Source organism: Erinaceus europaeus, chromosome 5 (assembly GCF_950295315.1).
Source record: "Erinaceus europaeus chromosome 5, mEriEur2.1, whole genome shotgun sequence".
Taxonomy (NCBI): Eukaryota; Metazoa; Chordata; class Mammalia; order Eulipotyphla; family Erinaceidae; genus Erinaceus; species Erinaceus europaeus.
Window position 1 is genome coordinate 49,300,671 of NC_080166.1, and position 24,805 is coordinate 49,325,475.

General features: G+C 42.7%; 1 protein-coding gene across 4 annotated transcripts in view; it reads right to left on the minus strand.

Annotated features, from left to right (window-relative positions):
- Positions 1 to 17,985, minus strand: part of KIF2A (kinesin family member 2A) — a 60,709-nt gene extending 42,724 nt beyond the window's left edge. The window contains exon 1 of one of the 4 annotated variants that reach the window (XM_060191290.1): positions 17,217 to 17,985. In XM_060191290.1, coding sequence (XP_060047273.1) covers positions 17,217 to 17,874 — 658 coding nt within the window. In that variant the 5' untranslated portion in view covers positions 17,875 to 17,985. The remainder of the gene's footprint in view (positions 1 to 17,216) is intronic. The other 3 variants (XM_060191291.1, XM_060191292.1, XM_060191293.1) reach the window with 3 other exon arrangements.
- Positions 17,986 to 24,805: the final 6,820 nt, after the last annotated feature.

Genomic DNA, 24,805 nt, shown 5'->3' on the forward strand with positions numbered 1-24,805 from the left:
AGACTCTGAAGCATGAGGTCTCAAGTTCAGTCTCCAGGAGCACATGTGCCAGAATATTTGGTTCTTCCTATCTTTCTCATTAATAAGTAAATAAAATCTAAAGAGAAAAAAGAAAAAAGAATCTAATCCAAGTCTAAGTTCACCAAGGCATGTAAAGTAAGATGGCAAAGACAATGGGATAATTCTGAAGGCAGCTAGAGAAAAGCGAAGGGTCATAAAAGAAATGCTGTAAAACTATCAATTTATTTACTAACAAAAACTCATGGCTAGAAAGGACTAGCAGGATATATTCAGAGTTCTGAAAGGAAAATGCTTCCATTCAAGAATACTTTAATCCTTCTGGGTAATCAATTAGATCTGAAGGAGGCATGAAGAGTTTTTCTGAGAAACAATAGTTAAGGGAATTCATCAACAATAAGCCAAACCTACAGGAAATACTGAAGGTACTCACATGAAATGAAAATATAAAATAACTTCACTCACGGGTGAGAAAAAAAGGCAGAAACATAAGCAAAACTGTGAAGACTATGAACTCGAATAACAGAACTGAGGTCAACGAAGGATTTTGGGGCAGGAGACACTAGTAAAGGGGAGAGAGGGATAATGGACTTTAGTGGAGGGGTTCTGGTGATTTGGTGAGGCTGGATAACAAATTCTGAAGAAGGGAAAAATTGTACATGTGAAACACTTAAAGGCTAGAAAACCAAGACTACCTGGAAAATAAAAACTATTTTAAAATAAAAATTAGTAAGTTGGAAATGGAAGGAACATGTCTCACTATAATAAAGGAAAACTGAGCATTTCTCTCTAAGATCGGGAATAAGACTAGGATGTCCATTCTCACCACTAGGTTTAACATAGTCCTACAAGTCCTAGACAAAGATAAAAGGCAATATATTAATTGGGAGAAAGCATTTGCACTTTCTCAACAGACCACTAATTCAAAAGGATACCCCACCCCGTCATAGATAAATGTTTTAAAATAGCTACAAAATGAATTAACCTAAACGCTCATCAACACTAGAAAGAGAAGCTATAGGATATATATTTAAAGGAATACTATTCAGTCATTAAAAAAATGACATTCTATGGTTTAGGGAGAAGTTGGATAAAGCTGGAGGTGATTATGCTAAGAGAAACAAGAAGTAAAAAACTATCAGATGTTTTTACTCGTGAGGATATAGATAAAACAAACTTGCGCGAGTTCGGCGGTAGCACAGCAGGTTAAGTGCACGTGGCACAAAGCACAAGAACTGGTCGGTATAAAGATCCCGGTTCGAGCCCCCGGCTCCCCACCTGCAGGGAAGTCGCTTCAGAGGCGGTGAAACAGGTCTGCAGGTGTCTATCTTTCTCTCCCTCTCTCTGTTTTCCTCTCCTCTTTCCATTTCTCTCTGTCCTATCCAACAACAATGACGTCAATAACAACAACAATAACTACAACAACAATGAAAAACAAGGGCAACAAAAGGGAAAACAAATAAATAAAATAAATATATATAAAAAACCTTGAATAAACACACTGAGACTAACTTCTGTGAGAACTCTGGTGGCTATCCTAGGGGATAGGTTAAAGGGTAGGTGAAGGGTTCCATCCAGGTGATGGTGCAGGACTAGGGTGGCAGGTGCAGTGAGATGGACAAATCAAGTGCGAAACTATGATCCTAAACCTAGGATTATAAACTAATGCTGTCAAGTTAAAAAAACAGAAAATCTGTAAAATGTTTTGGCAAGGAAGAGAGGAGGGAACGAGAGAAAATAGGAAGGAAAAGTAAATATTACTCTGAAATACAGAACCATCAGAACAAAGCTTGGCAGAAAGTTTTTAAGATAAGTAAAATACATGAATATACTCAAGTAGCTGGTAAATAAGTATACTAAAGAAGTACTTTTTTGGGTGGGGGTATAGCATAATGGTTATGCAAAAGAGACTTTCATGCCTGAGGCTCTCAAGCCCCAGGTTCAATCCCCCACACCGCCGTAAGCCAGAGCTGAGCAGTGCTCAAGTCAATTCCTGCAAAAAGAATCATGATAAATTATCTCAAAACACTATGTCAAAAAACTGCCATTTTAAATCTTACTACTGATTATAAACTTTGAATGTTTTTTAAATTAAATTTTGTATTTAAAATACCAAGTTTAGTAAAGCAAGTCAACTGTACAGTTAAAAGAACCAAGTACAAGTATAGACCACATTTTAAAAATCTGAGTGCATCTTCCCAAGATGTAAACGTGATTGTTTCTAAGGAGGCTTGTTTCAAAGATGTCTTTTAAAGAAAATACAATTTCTTCCTTCAGCTTATTACAAGAATTCCAAAGGATGCTCCTTCAGAAGCATGAAAATAATCTACCTCCCTTTTTAACTTAATATTCAATTTTTGGACATCATTTATGGTTAGACTGAGCAAATAAAGATGGCCAAATATGCTGCTTTAAGATAGAAAGGCTAAACATGACCCCCCCAAAAAAAAAAAAAAACACCCAAAACCGGCAAATCAAAGCATTATTTAGAAAGCAGAAAGCAGTTAACTACATAGTACAACTTCTACAGTATTTTTTATCTTGCCAATGACTTCAAAGCAGTTTATAACATCATTTATAGTCTCTCCACCAGTAAATGACCATCTGTTCCTAGATATTACTGACCAGCAAATGAGGGCAGAAAAGAGGGTGGTGATTTGTTAAGAGATCATTATAGAAGATCCAGCAGAAGTCAGACTCCCGAAGTGTGATATCCCAAGTTTTGCTATTTAATCTAAGCAGTAGTGAAAAGAATCCTTAAGGAGGACTATGTAAGCATCGCACCTCTTTCAATAGCTCTTGTGAACAAGTTGTCATTAGAGAGGGACACAGATATGCCTCAGCTGACACTGCTAACAGTGCTGCTGCTGTTTAGTGAGTCGCCGAGGAAGGTAACTTTGCCAAACATAGAGAACTTTTTGTTTTGATTTATCACATTTAAGATGTTACTGTTTATGACTCAATTTTTAAATTATTGTATTTCTCTTCTAAAGCTTTAAAAACAAGACTAGAATTCTGGCACCAGAAGAGAAAAAGGAGAATGATACAGCTAACAATTTTCATGAAAAAAAAATTTTTTTTAATGGAGCAGCTTTTACTTATATTGTATATAAAGTACAAATGTTCCAACTTCTTACTTCTGTCCATTGTTTTTGAGAAGGGAACGTCTCAGTTTCTCTGGGGTGACAGGGAAACCAAATCTGTTAGGGTTGTTTCTATGATGACTGAACCACATGATAAATAACACAAACAGACTGAGTACAACTATGGGAGACCAGTTCCCATAGTTTGGCAAATACTTATTCTGCACAAGGGAGTAAGAAAAATATCCTAAAGAGTTCATGATTCCTTCAAGGGTATTATCTGATATTAGCCAGCATACTGTTGACGGAGAAAGGAAAAATTTTAAACTGTCTAAAATCATGAGAAGCTGTAAGATTAAGAATGCACAGCAGCTGAGGTTAGCGAGGTTGGGTTTCTTTTCGGGGTGATTATAAAAAAAAAGTTAGATAAAAAAGCTAGTGGTGGGCGGGGGTAGATAGCACAGTGGTCATGCAAAGAGACTGTCATGCCCGAGGCTCTGAAGTCCCAGGTTTAATCTCCTGCACCACCATAAGCCTGCGCTAAGCAGTGCTCTGGTGTTTCTCTGTGTCTTTCTCTCTGCATCTCTCTCAAAAATAAAATAAATTTAAAAAAAGCTAGTGGTCATAGCTATACAACTTTGTGAATATACCTAAAATAAATGAATTACATGCTTGATTTTCAAGTTATTTATTAATGAGTTCACACATAAGCCGTACCAGGGATGAAACTCAGGACCTAAACCAGGCAAGACCACTGAGTCTTTAGCCAAAGTGGTCTAATTCAAAGGGGGTGGATTTTATGGTATCAATTATACATTAAAAAAACAACAATAATAATAGAAGTAGGTCACAGTACTTACAGAAAGTAGAGGGATAAAGAAGATCAGTGATACAACCAGCAAAATATCAATATTTAAGAGACAGGCAAGGAGCAAGAATTTAGAAGGCAATTATGTTTACCACTATGCCACCGATATTAAGTCTTAAAATATAAACTCTCTTGCAGTATACTTCACATAATATAGTTCATCCACCTAGAGAATATAGTAGTTTTTAGTGTAGTCCACAGATATTTATTTTCCCTTTTCTTGTCCTTGTTATTTTTCGTTGTTGTTGTTGTTGGATAGGACAGAGAAATGGAGCGAGGAGGGGAAGACAGAGATAGGGAGAGAAAGATACAGACACCTGCAGACCTGCTTCACCGCCTGTGAAGCGACTCCCCTGCAGGTAGGAAACCGGGGGCTCGAACCGGGATCCTTATGCTGGTTCCTGCACTTTGCACTACCTGGCTTAACCTGCTGCGCTACTGCCTGATTCCATTTTCTTTTTATATTACAGAATTACATGTCGACAGGAGTTTAAATCCACACCATTCCCACCACCAGAGTTCTGAATCTTCACTCTACCCACTGCAATCCCCCCCAGTTCCCCTAAAGTTGTAGACATGGGCCAACCATTTTCTCTAGCATTATCTGTCCACATTTATACATAGTTGCCCCTTCTTTTTCTGATTCAATCCTCTCTTCCCCTCTAATCCACTCATTACATCATAGTTACCTCCACATGTCCCTCTCCTTTTCCTTCTCTCTCTCTGGGTGCTGATGGAGCTGGAGTGCAGAGTCCTCTTATCTTCATCCTATCACTTCTCCCCTGCTGGGAGTATGGATCAAGATTGTTTATGGGGAGCAGAAGGTAGGAGTTCTGGTTTCTGTAGCTGCTTCTCTGCTGAGCATGGGTGTTAACAGGTCAATCCATACCCCCAACCTGTCTCTATCTTTCCCTAGGTACACAACTGTAACTATTTTTTAAGAAAGATTTTATTTACGAGAAAGACAGGAGGAGAAAGAACCAGACATCACTCTGGAACATGTGCTGCCAGGGATCGAACTCGGGACCTCATGCTTGAGAGTCCAAAGCTTTATCACTGCGCCACCTCCTGGACCACAACCATAACAACTTTTATAATATTTCCATCTCTAAAATATGTATATTCTTTAACTGTTATTCCATTTCTCCATCACTTGCCCTTATGAAATCAATAGTTTACTTTCTATGTTCACAAATTTGCTTATTGACATTGCATAGAAATGAAGTCATACTAATATAGTCTTTAGTGACTGGGTATTATTGCATGGCATAATATTTGCACTGTCATTATATGAATATATTTACAATCTGTTTATTCATTAGTTGGTAGGCATGCAGGTTTTTCCTCATCTTTGGCTATTATGAATCATAGTGCCATAAACATGAGCATACAAGTTGTCATATAAACAAATAATTTTATTTCTCTTGGGTACATTCTTAAAATTCTGCACTGGGTTATTTATTTATTTATGTACTAACTTATCAGAGCACAGTTTAGGTCTGACTTACGGTGGTACTTGAGACTGAACTTGGGACCTTAGGAGTCTCATATATGAAAGTGTTGTGTAACTGCTATACTATCTCCCTGACCCAGGGTTATTTTTTTATAGTAGTTTTTGGTGCAAAGCAAGACTGAGTAGAAGGTAAAGACTGCCCATATGGCACGGTGTGATTATATACAACAGTAGAGATGTGAGTTTGTACTATTAAAACATACAGTGATGTGATTCAATGTTATCTAAATAAAAAAAATTACTTGCACACCAACTCACTTTTTGACATAAAACAACCATATTTCACATGCTTATCTTTTTAAATTTTATGAGTGATTTAATATTGATTTACAAGATTATGAAATAACTGGGGTATAATTCTACACCATTCCCACCACCAGAGTTCTGTGTCCCCATTCCCTCCATTGGAAACTGCAATATTCTCCCAAGGTATAGATATGGGTTGACTATCATTTCTATAACTAGAAATTATATAAAATATATATATTTGCTCAATTCTTCTATGATCCTGCCCTCCCTTCCTTTCTAAAGTCACATCTCTACTTATTGTACTTCCACTTTTCTCTTCAGATCTTGATAAATTTGAGTTCAGAGCCTTCTAGTCATCTTCCCTACATTCCTCCCCCTCTAGGGATATAGACCAAAACTCTTTTTGGGGTGCAGAAGGTAGGAGTTTTCACTTCTGTGACTGTTCCACTGCTGGATATGGGTGTTGGCAGGTCAATCCCCCCAGCCTGTTTCTTTTTTTTAGATTTTTTTTCTTCCCTTTTTTTAAAAATATTTATTTTATTTATTTATTCCCTTTTGTTGCCCTTGTTGTTTTATTGTTGTAGTTATTATTGTTGCTGTAGTTGTTGGATAGGACAGAGAGAAATGGAGAGAGGAGGGGAAGACAGAGAGGGGGAGAGAAAGAAAGACACCTGCAGACCTGCTTCATCACCTGTGAAGCAAACTCCCCTGCAGGTGGGGAGCCGGGGTTCGAACCAGGATCCTTATGCCGGTCCTTGTGCTTTGCACCACCTGCGCTTAACCCGCTGCGCTACAGCCCGACTCCCCCCCCTCCCCCCCAGCCTGTTTCTATCTTCCCCTCTTGGGGTAGGACTCAAGAGGTGAGGTTTCAGGACACCCTGGTGAGGTCATCTGCCCAGGGAAGTCAGGATGGGATCATGATACCATCTGCAACTTGGTGGCTGAAAGGCATATCTTGCAGCTACAGTCCTGTATCACATAACTCTTAACTGGTGTGCTAACTGATCTCAAGGATGAAGCTCCTAGGCACACACATCTGTCATGGCATTTGAACTATAAAGTCAAAATGTCCGAAGGCCAAAAATAGGGCTAATGGATGAGGGTAGATAGCATAATGGCTATGCAAAGAGACTCTCATGTCTGAGGCTCCAAAGTCCCAGGTTAGGTCCACACCATCATAAGCCAGAGCTGAGCAGTGCTCTGGTTAAAACAAAAACAAAGAAACATCTCTCATACCACAATTTTGTCAATTATTAAATTACCAATAAAAATTATAAATAAAAAAGAAAAGAAATAGGGCTAACTTTACCAAGTATATTTGAATCTTCTCATTGCGCTGTGGCATATTTAAGTAGGAATTTTTTTTTTCTAGGTTGTCACCAGGGCATCACTGCTCCAGGCCAATTTTTTCACATAGAAAAAGACAGGAAGATAGAGGGGAAGGGGGGAGGAGGGGAGAGTGTGACAGGGGAAGAGAGGGAAAGATAAAATAGCCTCGAAGTTTCCTCCAATGCAGTGGAAGCCAGGCTGAAACCCGAATCATGGACATGACACAGCAGGTATACTATCCATGTGACTTGACCTGTTAGCTCTCACTTTAGCGTATTTTAAGAGTTGTTAGTGAACCTTAAATCTGTTATACTGAGCAACAACTAAGCATAACAAAATGAAGAATAAAAATTTAACTGTAACCCATGCAATAGATCCTTGTCCTTAAAATACACATAAATTCTTGGCATTAAGTGATCCACTGTTTTAAAAATAGCTTTGACTTTTACCACTGAAAATGTGTGCAGCCTCTTTTTTAATCATTTCAAAATATTTTATTAATTTTTTTTTAATGAAAGAGAGACCAGAGCACTATTCAGCTCTGGTTTATTGTGGTGCTGGGGATAGAACCTGCAATCTCAGAACATAAGGTCTTAAAGTTCTTTTTTTGCATAACCATTATGCCATCTCCCTAGCTTTAGCCTCTTTTGAAAAGACTCATGACAAGAGCCAAATGAAGTAGAAAGTAAGATCTCTCATATATCCATTGCTTTCACATGATCCCAGACTAATAGTACCAATGTCCTCAGTGAGAACAACTGTTGTAGTCTAGGAACCTACACTGACACATTATCAATACCCCAAATCCATAATTTACCTTAAGATCTACTTTAAGCATTGTATCTTTTTTTTTTTAAAAAAAAAAAATATATATATACATTTTTAATTTTTTATTTATTTTCCCTTTTGTCGCACTTGTTTTTATTGTTGTTGTAGTTGTTGTTATTGATGTCATTGTTGTTGGATAGGACAGAGAAAAATGGAGAGAGGAGGGGAAGACAGAAAGATAGACACCTGTAGTCCTGCTTCACTGCCTGTGAAGTGACTCCCCTGCAGGTGGGGAACCGGGGGCTCGAACTGGTATCCTTACGAACTGGGATCTTTACACTGGTCCTTGTGCTTCGCCCCACGTGCACTTAACCCACTGCGCTACCAACGGACTCCCAAGCATTGTATCTTCTAAACTCTGACAAAACATATAACATGTATCCACCACTACGGTATTATACAGAATAATTTCATTGCTCTAAAAATTCTTTATTACTGTTCACCTCCATTCTTTTTAATTCCTAAACTGCAAACAAAATTAAAGATTATAAATACTAAAATTTTATTCAGAATCTTGAGGGTGAAAAAGAGAAGACAAAAGGGCAAAAAAGAGAGAAAGAAATGATAGCAAAGAAAAAGTAGACACTTTATCTTTTAAATGAATAAGAGCAGATTATTTTTCTGTTATTTTGTTAATGTGGGGCCATGACCTTGTATATGTGACTTACTCTATATTCCTATGAGAAAAAGAGGGGAGGAAAGACATTAAAGCATCACCCCACCATTCAAGGAACTGCACACACAAACTTACTTTTATTTTTGGTATCTGCTGCTCTTAATGTGGTCTGAGGATTAACTAGCCCTATAAATCAGATTCTTTAGTCACTCTTTTATTTCCACCCAAAGAATTCTGAGGGGGTTGTGGTTATGTAGGTAACTGATTATACAGCTTAAACAAATCCCTGATGTGCATTTATTGGAAGTAACTTGTATCTCAGACTCCCTTTTAAGATGTCTGGGGGTAGAAGCCTGGGTTGGATACATCCTCTGATATTACAGTCAAACGGAGATTGCTGTGCAGGTCCTTGCGCCTCATACTATGTGTGCTTAATCCAGTGTGCCACCGCTGTGGGAGGGTGGGGGAGGAGGCTGGAATTCCTCTTTTTCTACAAAGCAATTAACTGATCTTCCTGTTAAAGAAAAATTTCCTTTTTCTACAACAATGTATCACAAACCTTATAGGACATGTGTATGTGATAATTTAAAATAATGATGCTCAGGCTTTACTTTACACCAGTGATCAGTTAAAACACCATCTCTGGGTAATATGCCCAGACACTGGTGGGAGGGTTGTTTTGTTTGGTTATTTCCCCCCCTAAGCTCCACAAATAGTTCAACTGTGTGTGAACCACTATACTAGCTCCTCAGTTTAGAAACAGAAGTCCTACAACTATATTTATCCAACATATTCTCTAAATATATCCATACTTGGTATCACTAAAATATACATATAATGTAAGCATCTCTAAATACACAGTATTAAAAACAAAATTATCTAATGAGAGGAGAGAGACAGGACCAGAGCATTATTCAGGCACATGCACTGCCAGAGCAAACTTGTAACATCATATTCTCAATTCCAGTGCCACCTCCTAAATTGGTCTTTTAATTTTTTTTTTTTTTTTTTTTTTTACCAGAGTACTACTCAGCTCTGGCTTATATGGCAGTGTGGAGGGAGGACTGAACCTGGAACTTTGAAGTCTCAGGCATTAGAGACTCTGCGTAACCATTATGTTATTTACTTACCACCAGCACCCCTTCTAATTTTAATCAGAACACATGTCAGCTCTGGCTACTGGTAATACCATAGGTCAAACTTGGGACCTTTCATGCACAAGTCTTGAGCACTAAAACTGCTCAATCTCCCCTGCCCTTTCTCTCTCTCTCTCTCTCTCTCTCTCTCTCTCTCCTCTCTCCTCTCTCCTCTCTCCTCTCTCCCCCTCCCCCTCTACCTCTTCCTCTCTCTCTGCCAGAGCACTGCTCAGCTTTGTCTTGTGGTGGTACTGAACCTGGGACTGGGACTTTGAAGCCTCAGAGTCTCTTTGCATAGCCATTGCTGTCTCCACCCCTTACCACAGTTCTGACCAATGCAATAGGCTTTAAGTATCTGATACAGTCCTTCATACGATTTTAAAAAAATTCCTCGCAGTCCTTGGACCTGGGCTCAAGCCCTTGGTCCCCTCTTGTAGTGGAGGAGCTTCATGATCAGTGAAGCAATATTGTAGGTGTTTTTCTCTCCTTCTTTGTCTTCCCTTCCCTCTTAATTTCTATGTTTATCCAAAATAAATATTAAAAAAAAGTATCTAATTTCTTTGTTGTTCTTTTGCATAGCTGTGGCCTCACTAATGTGTGATTTCACCCCTGGGGCTGATTTTTTTTCAGGCAGAGACAGAGAGGAAGAAATAGCACGATACCAGAGATTCCCCCAGTGCCACCATAGCACTTGCCCCCCATGTGTTTCGGTCAGAATCTGGGATTGCATGTGCCTTATCCTGTGCGCTACTAGACACGGTGTATCCAGTTGAGTGCACAAATTACTTATGCACAAAGACCTGGGTTCAAGCCTCTGATTCCTTCCTACCTGGAGTGGGGATGGGGGGGGAGGGGAAGGGAGACAGAACACGGAAACTTTACAAGTGATGAAACAGTGCCACAAGTATCTCCTTTTTCCCCATCTCCCCCAATCAATTTCTCTCTGTGCTATCAAGTAAAATGATCACTGGGAGGGGGGAAAATAAAAGCAAGCCTTTGGCTGCACTTTGTAGACTGTTCCTAAGTTACATAGAAGCACCAGCAACTAACTGATGCTTCATTCCTTCATCCCTGCGTTTACAAGCAACCCAAACCAGGCTATTTATTACTGGGTGCTAGGGGCCAGGCTTTTCTAAATTAAAAGCCTTATTTCTTTAGATAGCAAAACAGATAAAAGTCATAAAGCAGAATGACACATACCTGAAACCTATGCTATAATGCAATGGAACTACAATAAAGAAGAGTAAAAGTAAAAACAAACAAAAAGATTAGTCATGACATATAATGTCAATTTCCAGTGACTGACAGGGATTACCAGGACTGGGAGCACCATTAAGAACTCTAAGATTGAATCGGAGGTAGCTCAGACCTTAGACTCAGGGAAGTATGCATGACATACATAACTGCATTTTCTATTCAGAATACTTATCAATACTAATAACACTGTGTATCTTTTGTTTTATAGGATAGAGACAGAGCGAAATTGAGAGAGGCAAGGAAAACAGAGAGGGAGAGAGACGGAGAGACACCTGCAGCCCTGCTTCACCACTCGTGAGGCTTTCCCCTTGCAGGTGAGGACCAGGGGCTTGAACCTAGTCCTTGTGCACTGTAAAGTGTGCACTTAACCAGCTGTGCCACCACCTGCCCCCCCCACCCCCTGTGTATCTTTTTTTAAGGGCAGTAATTATCAGGGTGTTATTATTACTATTTACATTTTCAGTGCCCATCAGAATGCCCAGCATATACCATGCTATCATAAAGTGTCCTAATTAAATCTTCAATAAAGAAAAGAGTAAGAAATCATTTTATTTTGTAATATGTCATAATCATTCAGGGTCTGCGAGCAAAAATGACTTTTATCTCATTTTTGAATGGTTCTACTCTACTTTGAATTTTATTATCATTTTATTGAAAAAAATGTTGTTTTATTAAGTATGTTGTTTATTCGAGGCAATTTCATAGCTCTCCCAAAAATGTCAGTACATCTATCTACCACTAAATAGTGCCATTTCCCTCCACCACAGGGCACAGAGCCCTAGCTCCTTAGTGACCTCACATCTGCAGACATAGGCAAAGGGTTTATATATGCTTCAACCTATCTGTTCCTTTGCTATTTTTTTGCCTGCACTATGAATCCACTGGTCCTGGAGACCATTTTTCCCATTTTGTTGTCCTTGTAGTTGTTACTGTTGTCATAGCTGTTGTTGTTGTTGGATAGGACAGAGATAAATCGAGAGAGGAGGGGAAGACAGAGAGGAGGACAGAATGATAGACATCTGCAGACCTGCTTCACTGCTTGCGAAGCAACTCCCTGAAGGTGGGGAGCAAAGGGCTCGAACCAGGATCCTTATGCCGGTCCTTGTGCTTTATGCCACGTGCACTTAACCCACTGTGCTACCGCCCAACTTCCACCTGGTTAATTTTTATGACCTAAATTCACAGTCTAGTCTCTAAACGGCTTTATAATGGCATGTAAAGGGGAATGAGAAAAGTAAACATGGCAAAGAATGTAGAGAATTTGACTTAAATAATTTCTATGAGTCCAGGAGTTGGTTTAGAAGGTAGAATGAATGCCCTACATTTGTTAAGGCCCTGGGCTCAGTGCCTGAACAATGAATCCACCACTCCCAGAAACCCCCCCTCTCCCTTCCTCCCTTTCTCCTTCTCTCTCTCCCTCTCCCTCTCCCTCTCCTCTGCCTCCAGGGTTATCTCTGGGGCTTGGTGCCTGCACTAATCCACTGCTCCTAAAGGCCATTTTGTTGCCCTTGTTATTGATGCTGTTGTTGGATAGGACAGAGAAATGGAGAAAGGAGGGGAAGAAAGAGGGGAAGAGAAACAGACACCTGCAGACCTGCTTCACACCTTGTGAAGCGACACCCCCCAAACAGGTGGAGAGTTGGGGGGCTCCAACCAGGATTCTTGGGCTGGTCCCCATGCTTCAGGCCATGTGTGCTACCATACCCCCACCTCCAAGAATGTAAAATGAAATTGATCCAGGAGTGTGAGGGTACTACTACCTCAGAGGTGCTGCACACTATACCCACGGCTTGTTCATTGCCACAGCATTAAAATAAACAAATAATCGCTCCTTCATCAGACATTGCTTGCCCTAAATAAGCATCAAAGCACTCAATTTTTTCTTTTTTAAGATTTTATTTATTCATGAAGATAGGAGAGAAAGAGAGAGAGAACCAGACATCACTCTGGTACATGTGTGGCCGGGGACTGAACTCTGGACCTCATGCTTGAGAATCCAATGTTTTATCCATTGCACCACCTCCTGGACCACAGCACTCTACTTTTTAATACCATTTAATTAATAGAATTATTTTCTTACCACAAATTTGGGCTTATACCTTCTAGTCACTGTACTGTAAAACTCAATGGCAATTATTTTAGCTCTCTTTGTAATACTGCTCTCTGGTGGCTTTCCCACAAAAGAAAATTTCCTACAACTTAATTGAGCTGAGGTTCCTGAACAACAGAAACTGCTTCCTTTACTGTCACAGTTGCTTTCTATGCTATGCAAGACTGATCCCTGGCTGCTGTTGACACAATGTCACATATTGGTGACTCCTGATTTGTTCCTACATATATAAAATTGAGAGATTAAGACACCCAAACATATGAATAATGAAATTTATATGCTGTGTCCTCCAAACAGATAACAGATGACCTGGCTCTAAGCTCTGCTCTTCTTAACTTACTACCACACTGCCTCTTTTCAGTAGGAAGAAATTACAGAAGATCTCTGCCCAAAGACCCTTAGCAATGAAGTCAGTCTGGTGTCAAATCCTTCCTCAGTTTTAGTTTGTTTTTTATTGTTGAGGATCTTTGGCTACAGGTCTTTTGTAACTGTTTCCTGCTAGCCATTCCTTAGCTGGACTGGATTAGTGTAATTAAAAGTCCTCACACTAATCCATTGCAGCCAAAGAATGACTGGGGTGTGTGTGTGGGAGGGGGGGAGGCAACTTATCATAAGTAGTTTTCCAGTTAAATCATAAATTGCTTCATTGGCCTGACCAATCTACACAAAAGTTGTAATCTCATTTGAGCCAGGTGAACAATTTGCACAGTAGCATCAGGACTCGACTAAATCAAAGATGACCATGGGCTCATTATTACAGTAATTTTTGTCTCTGGGTGGGGTCTGGAAGTCACTGTCCCATCATGATATGCATAAAAAGCAATACTGCTGCTCAAGCTCCCCTGTGGTCCGAGCTCTCTACACGATCTCCTCTAGACCCAGCAATGCCCAACTCCTCAAAGACAACCCCTGGCATAGTGTGTACCAGAGCTGATACTTTTATGCTGTCTCCCATAAAGAAATATTTGTTTACACAGCTATGAAGTGTTTTAACATAGTGGAGAGATAATTGTCCCAACAGAGCGTATGATGGGGTCTGAGGTTCAGGGTTTGAGTCTAGCAATATATGGAAGCATCATGGCCGTGGCACCAGTGAAACACAAGAAATCATGGGGCAGCGTTGTCATATCATTTCTCTCTTACACACACACACACACACACACACACACACACACACACACACACACAGAGGAATGATGAAAAATTGGGTTGGAGAAGCTGCTTGATAGTATATGTGTGAGTTCACTCCATAGTGCTATATAAGTATATATATATATATACATATATATATATATATATATGCAAAAATGTGTAGAGTTTAAAAACAATGAGTACAGATTTTAAAGATTACTGTTTTTAGAGCAACTTGATTTTATTTATTAAAGAATAATTTTATAAATGATGAACTAGAGCACCACTCCGTTCTGTGGTACTGATAATTACACTCAGGGTCACCTGCATATAGGTCTTGAACTCTACCAAATAAGCTAGTCCCCTGGCCATACAGAGTCACAAGATTTCTTTTTAAAAAACTTTTTTTTTTTTAACCAAAGCACTGATCAGGTCTGGTTTATGGTGGTGCTGGGGACTGAACCTGGGACTTCAGAGTGTCAGGCATGAGAGCCTCTTTGCATAACCATTATGCTATCTACCGCCACACATTTTAAAGACTTTTATTTTATTTTAAAAAAATATTTATTTGTTTATTACGAGAGCGTTAATCAGTGGTGTGGGGGAATTGAACCTAGGGCTCTGGAGCCTCAGACATGAGAATCTCTGCAAAATCATTACGCTACCTATCCCAGCCCTAAAAGCTTTTTTTATTAGTAATTTTTTTTACGAGATTTTAAATCTACAGGAATATATCTCTACACTGCATCCAACACCAAAGTTCGATCACAGGATTATAAAACAGAAAATGCATTGAGAGATAACACAAAGACATATGCAAGAAAATAAATTATGCCTGCCCATTTTTGCAAGCCAGTCAGCTTCATGCCAAGTTATCTAGTGTGGCTGGGAACAATCTCAGGAGTCCCAGACATCAGTTCCCACTATAAAACAACACCATCCAATGCAAATGATCATTTCGTTCAAGCTTTCTGCTTATCTATCAACTTCTATCAACTCCATCGCACACTTAAGGCCATAAATAAATATGTATGACCACAGATTAAATGGCATACGATATAGAGACTTCCGTTGTTTCTCACCGATAAAATGTTTTGAAACATGGATTTAGGATACCAGAACTTGGGGAAGAATATGCCCTTATATGTCAGAATACCTGGCACAGGTGAAGTCTGAAAGACCCTATAACTATCAAAGAAACAAAATTGTTTCAAGTACGATAAGTTTAAATAAAATGTTAACCCCCCCCCAAAAAAGCCTTTCAAATGTCATATTGTTATTTTTCTCATAGATCTTCATCCACGGAAAGGCTACAAAAGTCAAGATTTGACATGTTTATTGTACCCCTGAAATCCTAAGACTTCCTGTATAAATGCTACTGTTGCTAGCGAACCTACTGTACATCCACCTAAAAAAAATAAATAAGTGACAGAGGGTGGAGGGCAGATATGCAAAAAGGCTCTCATGCCTGAGGCTCCAAAGCCCCAGGTTCAATCCCCCGCACCACCATAAGCCAGAGCTGACTAGTGCTCTGATTAAAAAAATAAATAAAATAAAAATAAGTGACAGGGATCCGAGTGGAGGTGCACCTGGTTGAGCGCACATGCACAATGCCCAAGGACCCGGGCTGGGTTAGAGCCCCGGCTTCTACCTGCAGGGGGGAAACTTTGCGACTGGTGAAGCAGTGCTACAGCTGTCTCTCTCTATCACCCCCTCCCTTCTCAATTTCTGGTTGCCTCTACCCAACAAATAAAAGAAAATTTCCAAAACTAGGAGAAAAAAAAAAAAGACAGGTAGCAGCAACGTTTAAGGAAAAACAATTTGAGAAAATCCTAAAAAAAAATTTTTTTTCCCCTAAAGAAACAAAACAAAACAAGAACACACCCCATTAGAGGCGGCATACTGGCTCCTTCATGGGTTCCCGGTAACTCCTGGACCTCAGGGGGTCTAACCCGCGAGACCCCGGTGCTCACTCGCAGGTCCATCGCAGCCCCGCACGTCAGACACAATGGCGGGCGACAGTCCCCGCTCAGCGGGCATTTCACTCCTCACACCCCACGCGGGCAGTTCGGCTGAAACCAAAGGGCCGTGGACGGGCGAGGCAAGTTGGCACGGGGGAGGGTGAGGAGGGCCGACCGCACATGTGCGGAGACCTCACAGCTCCGGGCACCTTGCGCGCAGGCTGAACGGGAAGAAATGCACCGTATGCCCCCCCCCCCATCACAAGGATCTGAAACACCGTCTCCAAGTCCCGCAGCCGCGCCCCATTCATCCCACACTCTAAGTCAGGGTCATAAAACGTGGCCCCGCCACCCCGAGTTTGAAGCGCAAAGGCTCGCGGCGGGCTTTCTCTCTCTCTCTCTCTTTTTTCTAAATGAAGCAGGTGCCTCCCGGGAGGGTGTGACAACATCCACATCCGGTCGCCCACCGCGCGGCGCCTCCCCCTCCCTCCGTCCGTCGGTCCGTCCCCTCTGCGGGACCGACCGACATCCCCCCCACCCCAGCACACCGCGCCCCGCCTGATTCACGGCCCCGAGTCTCCGCAGCCCCCTCCGTCTCCCAGGAAGGGACGGGCGGCGAAGAGGCAGCAGCTTCTGGAAACCAGCGGGCCGGCGGGGCCTTCTGTTTATTTATTTTTTATTCATTTTAATGTTTCTTCTTTCCCTCCTCCACCTCCACCGCGGCCTCTGGCCAGCCGTCCGTTGGCCGACATCGCCGGTCCCCACCCCAAGCCTCGAGGACAAGGCCGGAGACTGGGAAAGACCCCCGGGGAGGGGGCGCCCGACCCGCCGCCCGACGGAGTCCCCGGGAGGAGGGCGATGGCCGCGGGGGCGCGGGGTCCCCGGCGAGGCGCGGCGAGGCCCGGCCCTTCCTTCCCGCCCTCGCCGGGCGCCGCAGCGGCCCCGCGCCGGCCGGGCTCGCACACGCCACACGCCACACAAAAGCGCCGCGGCCGCCGCCTTCCCGCCCCCACGGCCCCGAGCGAGCAGCGAGCGATGAGGCGGCCGGCGCCCGCGTCCCCTCCCCGCACCCCCGCAGCCCCGCACCCGGGCCCGGCCCGCAGGGGCGGCGGCTCACCATCGCTCCGCTTGATCTCCACGTAAATCCCAATCTGGATCTTGCCGAAGTTGGCCGTTGCCATCACCTCATCTGGAGCGGCGGCGGCGGGCCGAGGGAGGGGGACGGGAGGGCGGAAAAGGCGGGGAGGGGGCGGGGTGGGCGTGAGGGGGGGGCCCGCTGCCCGCGGCCGCGCCGGCCCGGGCGACAGCGTGGACGCAGGCCGGGGCCGCAAGAAGCAGCGGCTGGGAGGAGGCAGGCGGAGGCCCCGGGCCTGCAGGCCGGCGGGAAGACGCGCACGCGAGGCGGGGCCCCGGGGTGAAGCTCGGGCCGGGGCCGTAAGGCGACGCGGGGGAGAGTGGGAGGGCCCGCGCCGCCCGCTGGGGAGCCGACGCTGGGGAGGCGGGGCGCCGCGCGCCTGCGCAGCACGCACCTCCCGCGTCCCTTCCTCCTCGGCCGGTCTCCCCGCAGCCTCCGGGCGGCCCCGCCCAGCTCCGCGGCGGGAGGGCGGCGGCCGGGCCCTGCTGGTGGCCAGAGCTGCGCGCGCGCGGCGTGGCTCCCAACGAGCCCGAGTCGCGTTTGATTTCAGCGCGCGGCCTGGGAGCGGCGGGAACCGGCGCACTGAGGCCTCGCTGGCTCTTTGACTTGTAGGAGCCGGCGCTGCTGTTGCGGTGACCATGGGGCTCCGTGGGCGGCCTTGGACGGGGCGGGCTCAGTGTTGCATCTCACCGTACCGTCGCCGCGGTTGCAGCTCGGCTGGCCTGGTTGTGGTGCTCAGAGGCGCCGGGTGACTCGGGCTTCCCAGACAGCTATGGGAGAAGAGAAGAAACACCTCTGGGGTGGCACTCACTCTTAAGACTTCTTCATGACCTTGGCCTCAGCGCTCAGCGCTCCTCGAAAAGAAGCCTGATCTGTTTGGGGGATGCTGGTATCCTGCCTGCTGTAGGGCTCTTTGCCTTGACCCACAAAACCAACCTAACCATGACTCAAGGACAGACAGACACTTAAGACTAAGGACTGTGCCCTCGCTGCAGAGTTACTTGACCACCCAGTTGACAATTGAAGGGCCAGACTCTCCATCCTGGCAGGGCACGAAGACCATGTGGACAGGGACCCTGGTCACTGATTACACCGCCACGTGAAAACTCAACCATGTGACTCGCGTCCAGAATAGGTATTTGATTTGGAGGAAACACACTTTTCCAGTCCTGCCTTCTCTAGACATTGTTAATCTCACCGCAATGATCACTAAAAACAGAATTTTAAATTTAAAAAAAAAGGAAAAGAAAAAGGGGAGAGAGAGAGAGAGAGAGAGAGAGTGTGTGTGTGTGTGTGTGTGTGTGTGTCTGCGCGCGCGCTCAATGCACATGTGCATCTAATCCCCTGACTGAAGTCTTTTTTTATCTTTTGCCACTAGGATTGTTGCTGGGGCTCCATGCTGGCACTAGAAGTTCACTGTTCCTGGCGGCCATTTTTCCATTTTAGTGGACAGGACAGAGAGAAATTGAGAGAGGAGGGGAGACACAGAGGGGAGACCACACTTGTAGACCGGCTTCATCGCTTGTGAGTGGGAGCCACCTGCAAATGGGAGCCGGGGGCTCGAACCTTGATCCTTGTGCTTTGTACTTTATACTCGCCACCGCCCATTCCCTGACTGACGTCTTTAGGCAGGTCAAGTAGACCCTAAAAAGTTGTCGAAAGACTTTAGTTTTCTGTTTCACTTACGCATTTGAGGTCATACTTCACAAAGGAAGATTTCTTAAATCTACTCTAAAATCTGAAGCAACTTCTATTAGAAAAACCACGGGGGATTTGGGCGGTAGCGCAGCGGGTTAAGCGCTAGTGGCACAAAGCAAGGACGGCGTAAGGATCCTGGTTTGAGCCCCCAGCTCCCCACCTGTAGGGGAGTCCCTTCACAGGCGGTGAAGCAGGTCTGCAGGTGTCTTTTTCTCCCCCTCTCTGTCTTCCCCTCCTCTCTCCATTTCTCTCTGTCCTATCCAGCAACGACGACAACAATAATAACTACAACAAGGGCAACAAAAGGAAATAAATATTAAAAAGAAAAACAAAAACACTGGGCAAGCGGCTTTAAAAACAACTTGTGCTTTTACACTCCAGAAATGACAGTCTAAACTCACTTCAGAAACTTTGTTTTGAAATAAACTTGGACTAGATCAAGTTTTAGTTCGTTTAACTTCTGTGATTTCAAAAATTTAATCCTAACTCTTTGAGTTCCTGTCTACTAGAACTCTGATGTCTCTGTGATGTAAGCATACAGCATCTACTCATCTGCTTGAAAATTCTTTAAAGAATGAAAAGAAGTCAAGTCACACAGCTGTTAAATTTTAAATTGCTTCATAAAAGACTATGTTTTATCCTGGTTGTTGACACATACCTTGCACCTTGTGGGTTATGTAATTAAGAAGCCTAAACCATTAATCCATTTACAAAGGTAGTTTAAAAAATATATGTGTATTTTCCTGCTTCATAAAAAAATGTGTGAGTCAAGCTACATGTCAAACATAAAGATTTCTATTTCATACCCAAAAGGCTTAAGATTATTAAGCATATGTATTTACCAAGATTTGGATCTTTTAAAAAAATATTATTTAATAATGACTTGCAAAATTATAAGATAACAGGGGTATAATTCCATACCATTCCCACCACCAGAGTTCTGTGTCCCCACTCCCACCATTGGAAACTGCAGTGGTTCTCTCAAGGTCACAGATATGGGCTGACTATTATTTCTATAAATATACATACACCATTTTTTCTTTTTATGGTTCTATGTTCTCTTCCTTTCTAAGTCACACTTATACCTATTACTACTTCAGAATGTCTTTCCTTTTTTTTCTCATCTCTGTCAAGGTCGTGATAAAATTGGGTTTCAGAGCCCTCTAATCATCTTCCCCTAACATTTCTCCCAAGATGTGGATCTTTGACATTACCTGTGAGTAACCTTGTAATGAACAGCCATCTAAAAGTCAATGTGACTGTGGTTCCATCAACAATTCTGATTCCTCAGGGTGAATCCTCAGTGAACAATAGACTTTTACAACAGATTTGGGAACTCGGAATCGGGGGGAAAAAGAGAAACACAAAGATAGGCTGGGGGTCCAAGGATCTCTGATAAGACAAGATAGCCATTTAGTAGAGGCTGAGATGTGCTAACACATGTCTTGGTGAAATGTGAAAAATGTACCCTCATGACTACAATCCTGCAAACCAACATTTCCCTAATAAAGTGATACTGAAGCTGGAAATAAAAAAATAAATGAGCTGAAAAAGTCAGTCCAGGGCAGTGAAGCCTGGCAATGACCCCATGCCCTGATCAAAGCAGGAGTCATGTTATTATTTCTTCTGAGACTCACAAAAATCATCTACACTAAGAAAATGTTATCCCCCCCCCCCCCCCAAGGCTGTTCAATTCTTCTTCTAGCGTTTGCCCTTCTTCCGTAGCCAGTCAACAGGTCAGGTTGAAAGCTGTCAGGAGCTGCTTGTTGCTGGCTTTGAAAGTGACTGGGATCCATGTGGATTCAGTCGGCTAGGAAGGATCGTCAGTTTCCCCAATGAATGGGTACTCACGGGATGCACCACGAGAAGGTCGATCCAATGCATCCCGGGCTGTTCAATGAGGCAAGGAATTCACAGCAATTAAACAGCTCACACTACTATGTGCCAGTCATTTTTCTAGTTATAGTTTATGTGCTTGAGCCAAAATCAGCTAGAAAGACTGAGAGAGAGAAGAGGAAGGGAAAAACAATAGCACTAGAGCCTACTCTCATGTGGTGGGGGTCAGATCCCAACCTGACAAAGCAGGTACTCTCCTAGCTATCTTGATGAGCCCATTGCTTTACTTATAAAGCCGTAACACAAGCTGAGAAACAATGTAAAAGCATGGGAGATAGCTCAGTGGGTAGAGACATACCTTGCCATGTACGCTGCCCTATATTCAACTGGTACCACATATAAAAAGTAAAACAGTAAAACCAACCTACAAAAATAATCTAGTACTCTATAATAATCCACAAATAATTTATTAGAATTTGATGTTTCTCTCTCTCTCTCTTTCTCTCTCTCTTTTTCCTCCAGGGTTATTGCTGGGGCTCGGTGCCTGCACCATGAATCTACTGCTCCTGGAGGTTTTTTTTTTTTTTTCCCTTTTGTTGCCCTTTTGTTTTCCCTTTTGTTGTTTTATCATTGTTGTGGTTATTACTGTCATTGTTGTTGGTAGGACAGGGAGAAATGGAGAGAGGAGGGGAAGACAGAGGGGGGAGAGATAGACACCTTGCAGATAGATAGACCTGCTTTACTGGTCCTTGTGCTTTATATCATGTGTGCTTAACCCACTGCGCTACCGCCTGGCCCCCTAGAATTTTATGTTCATTTCTATAAAATTAAACAAACTTGGCTTGGAATTTACAGATCTGTCCATATATTTTTAATCCACTGTGGTTCTTCTTGCCTCTTTTTTATTTTATTTTTTAAAACTTTTTAAAATTATATTTATTTATTTTCCCTTTTGTTGCCCTTGTTTTTATTGTTGCTGTTGTTATTGATGTTGTTGTTGTTGGATAGGTCAGAGAGAAATGGAGAGAGGAGGGGAAGACAGAGGGGGAGAGAAAGATAGATACCTGCAGACCTGCTTCATGGCCTGTGAAGCGACTCCCCTGCAGGTGGGGAGCCAGGAGCTTGAACTGGGATCCTAACTGGTCCTTGCGCTTTGCCACGGGCGCTTAACCCACTGTGCTACTGCCCGACTCCCTTCTTTTTTATTTTTAATCTTTTATTATCTTTATTTATTGCATAGAGTCAGCCAGAAATTGAGAGGGAAGGGAATGATAAAGATGGAAAAAGACAAGAGACCTGAAACACTGCTTCACCACTCACAGAGCTTTCCCCTTACAGGCAGGAAATTGGGGGTGGGGCTCAAACCCAGGTCTTTGTTCTTTATAACATGTGCACTCAGCCAGGTGTGCCACCTAGTCCCTTATCTTACCTTTTTCTTTGTTTCAGGATTTATTCCTTTCCAGAGCATTGCTCTGTCACATAAGGTTTTGGGAATCAAATTTGGCATCTCACACAGATGTGCAAGAGGATATCTTCTGCTGGCAAGTTTCCAGCTGCCTTTCCAGCCACAAGCCCAACTTTGATTAAGTACAACAATAGATTTGCCCAAGCATCATTTCCATCAAGGAATGTTCTTTTAAGAGTGGCCACTGTTGGGGGTCAGGTGGTGGCGCAGTGGCGCAGTGGCTTAAGCGCATGTGGTGCAAAGCGCAAGGACCGGCGTAAGGATCCCGGTTCAAGCCCCTGGCTCCCCACCTGCAGGGGAGTCCCTTCACAGGCGGTGAAGCAGGTCTGTAGGTGTCTGTCTTTCTCTCCCCCTCTCTGTCTTCCCCTCCTCTCTCCATTTCTCTCTGTCCTATCCAACAATGAAGACAGACAACAATAATTATTACAACAATAAAGCAACAAGGGCAACAAAAGGGAATAAATAAATAAATTTTAAAAAAATTAAAAAAAAAAGTGGCCACTGTTAATGTCAATGAAGTTAACAAATCATTTAGAAGATCAAAGTTATTGCAATCCTGCTTAGCCAAAATCTTTATTATTCCTAAATTAATTATATATATACTTTTTATTTTTTAAATGTTATTAGTGATTTAATATTGATTTATAAAATTATATGTTAACAGTGACATAATTCCATACTGTTCCCACCACCAGAGTTCTGAATCCCAAATCCTTCCATTGTAGTTCTCCCAAGGTTGCAGACATAGGTTAACTGTCATCTCTACAACTATCTGTCTACATTTGTACATAATTGCCCCCTTTTTCTTCCAGGTCCAGCCCTCTCTTCCCCTCCAAACCACACATAACCCTATTACTACACCAAATGTCCCTCCCTTTTTCCTCCTCTCTCTCTGGGTCCTGATGGAGTTGGAATTCAGAGCCTTCTTTTCCTCTTCCTCCTATCATTTCTCTCCCACTGGGAGTATGGATCAAAATTGCTTCTGGGGTGCAGGAGGTAGGAATTCTGGCTTCTGTAATTTCTTCCCTGCTGGACATGGGTGCTGGGAATCCCAGCCTTATTTCTTTCTGAAATAAGTGGGGCAGAGCTCTGGAGAGGTGAGGTTTCAGTACACATTAGTGAGGTTGTCTGCCCAGTCATGATGGAATCATGACAGTGTCTGCAACTTGGTATCTGAAAGGTGGCAGGACATAAAGCAAGACAAAGTGGTTCATGAACAGGGACCAATAAGTAGGAACAGAGAAGATGAGATTAGGGATTTTAGGGTGAAAGGAAGCTAGGAAGTCCGTTTTAGGCATGTTTCTAGGCTTACTACTGTGGTAGTTTTTGCTTGAGTTGGATAGCTACCATGAAGTTGGATAAAGATATTGTCTGAGATGTAGAGAAAAGGGATAGAAAGTTGGATTAGGGCAAAGAGTAGATCCCATTCTTAAAAAAATTCTATGAATAAAATTAACTGTTTACCTCCATCCACCTGACCCAGGATGACCCAGGGTCCATATATATATTTATATTTAGCACAAGAGCCTATTTAGCACAAGAGCCTATTGGTCTGAACTCTCATCTCATGGTCACAGCTAGGAGGAAGACTGGCAGCACTCATTTCAGAACCAGTCTTTTCAGAACCAGTCTTCCTTGAGTGGTAGGACAGGACACCCCAGCCTCCCTTTGGGGATTGGGGCAGTCCCTAGCATCTATGCTTTATGGTGAGGGCAAGGTATCAGCTTGTGATACCCCACAAGAGGCTTTATGATGACCTACCTCTCCAATGACCATCATAGTCCCTGCCTCTTAGTGTCTGATCTTAACCAAAGTAATTTGCCCTTCTCTTTTCTTCTTTACTAAAAAAAAAAAAAAAAAATCTTTCCATTTATCAAGTTACAACTAATGTATCCATCTTTATGGAACTTTCTCCATGCGTTCTTGTCTTTAAAGAGTATCCTACCTGCATAGTGCTCACTCAGCCATGTGTTAGAACAAGAACAGAGATACAAACTCTACTCTGGCCCTAACAGCATGTTTGTAAAACCTACAAGCTGGCTGAACAGTGAGAATTTGTGTTTGCCTTCTCTGGAAATCACAACAAATCTGTCCTAGAAACCACATATCTATGTGAGAATCCCAGGATTCCCTGACTAGAGCCCCAGGTGATGGGGTGGCTTGGTAGTGACCAAAAAGGCCATCATTAAAATGTGCCAGATTTTTGCCCTTATCCAGATTTTGTAGTACTTACTTTATCTGACAAGCTTAGAGCTCAAGTGATTGAGGGAAGTGAAATAGGGTGTAGGAAAGGAGGGTATCTAGGCCTAAGTAGTAAATATTTGATTACTTTATGGTGTCTTTATTTTAGGTCTTTTTACTTGCTTTCTGTGCTTATTGAGTCTAAGTCTATCCACTGCAAACTGTTGTACAGTTTTACTTTAAAGTATATATATTTCCCCTAACTTACATATACAAAATCAATAAAATATGTTAGGAATAAACCTAACCAAAGAAGTGAAAGACTTGTATACTGAAAACTATGAGTCACTATTCAAGGGAATAGAAAAAAAAAAAAAAACACAAAGTAGTG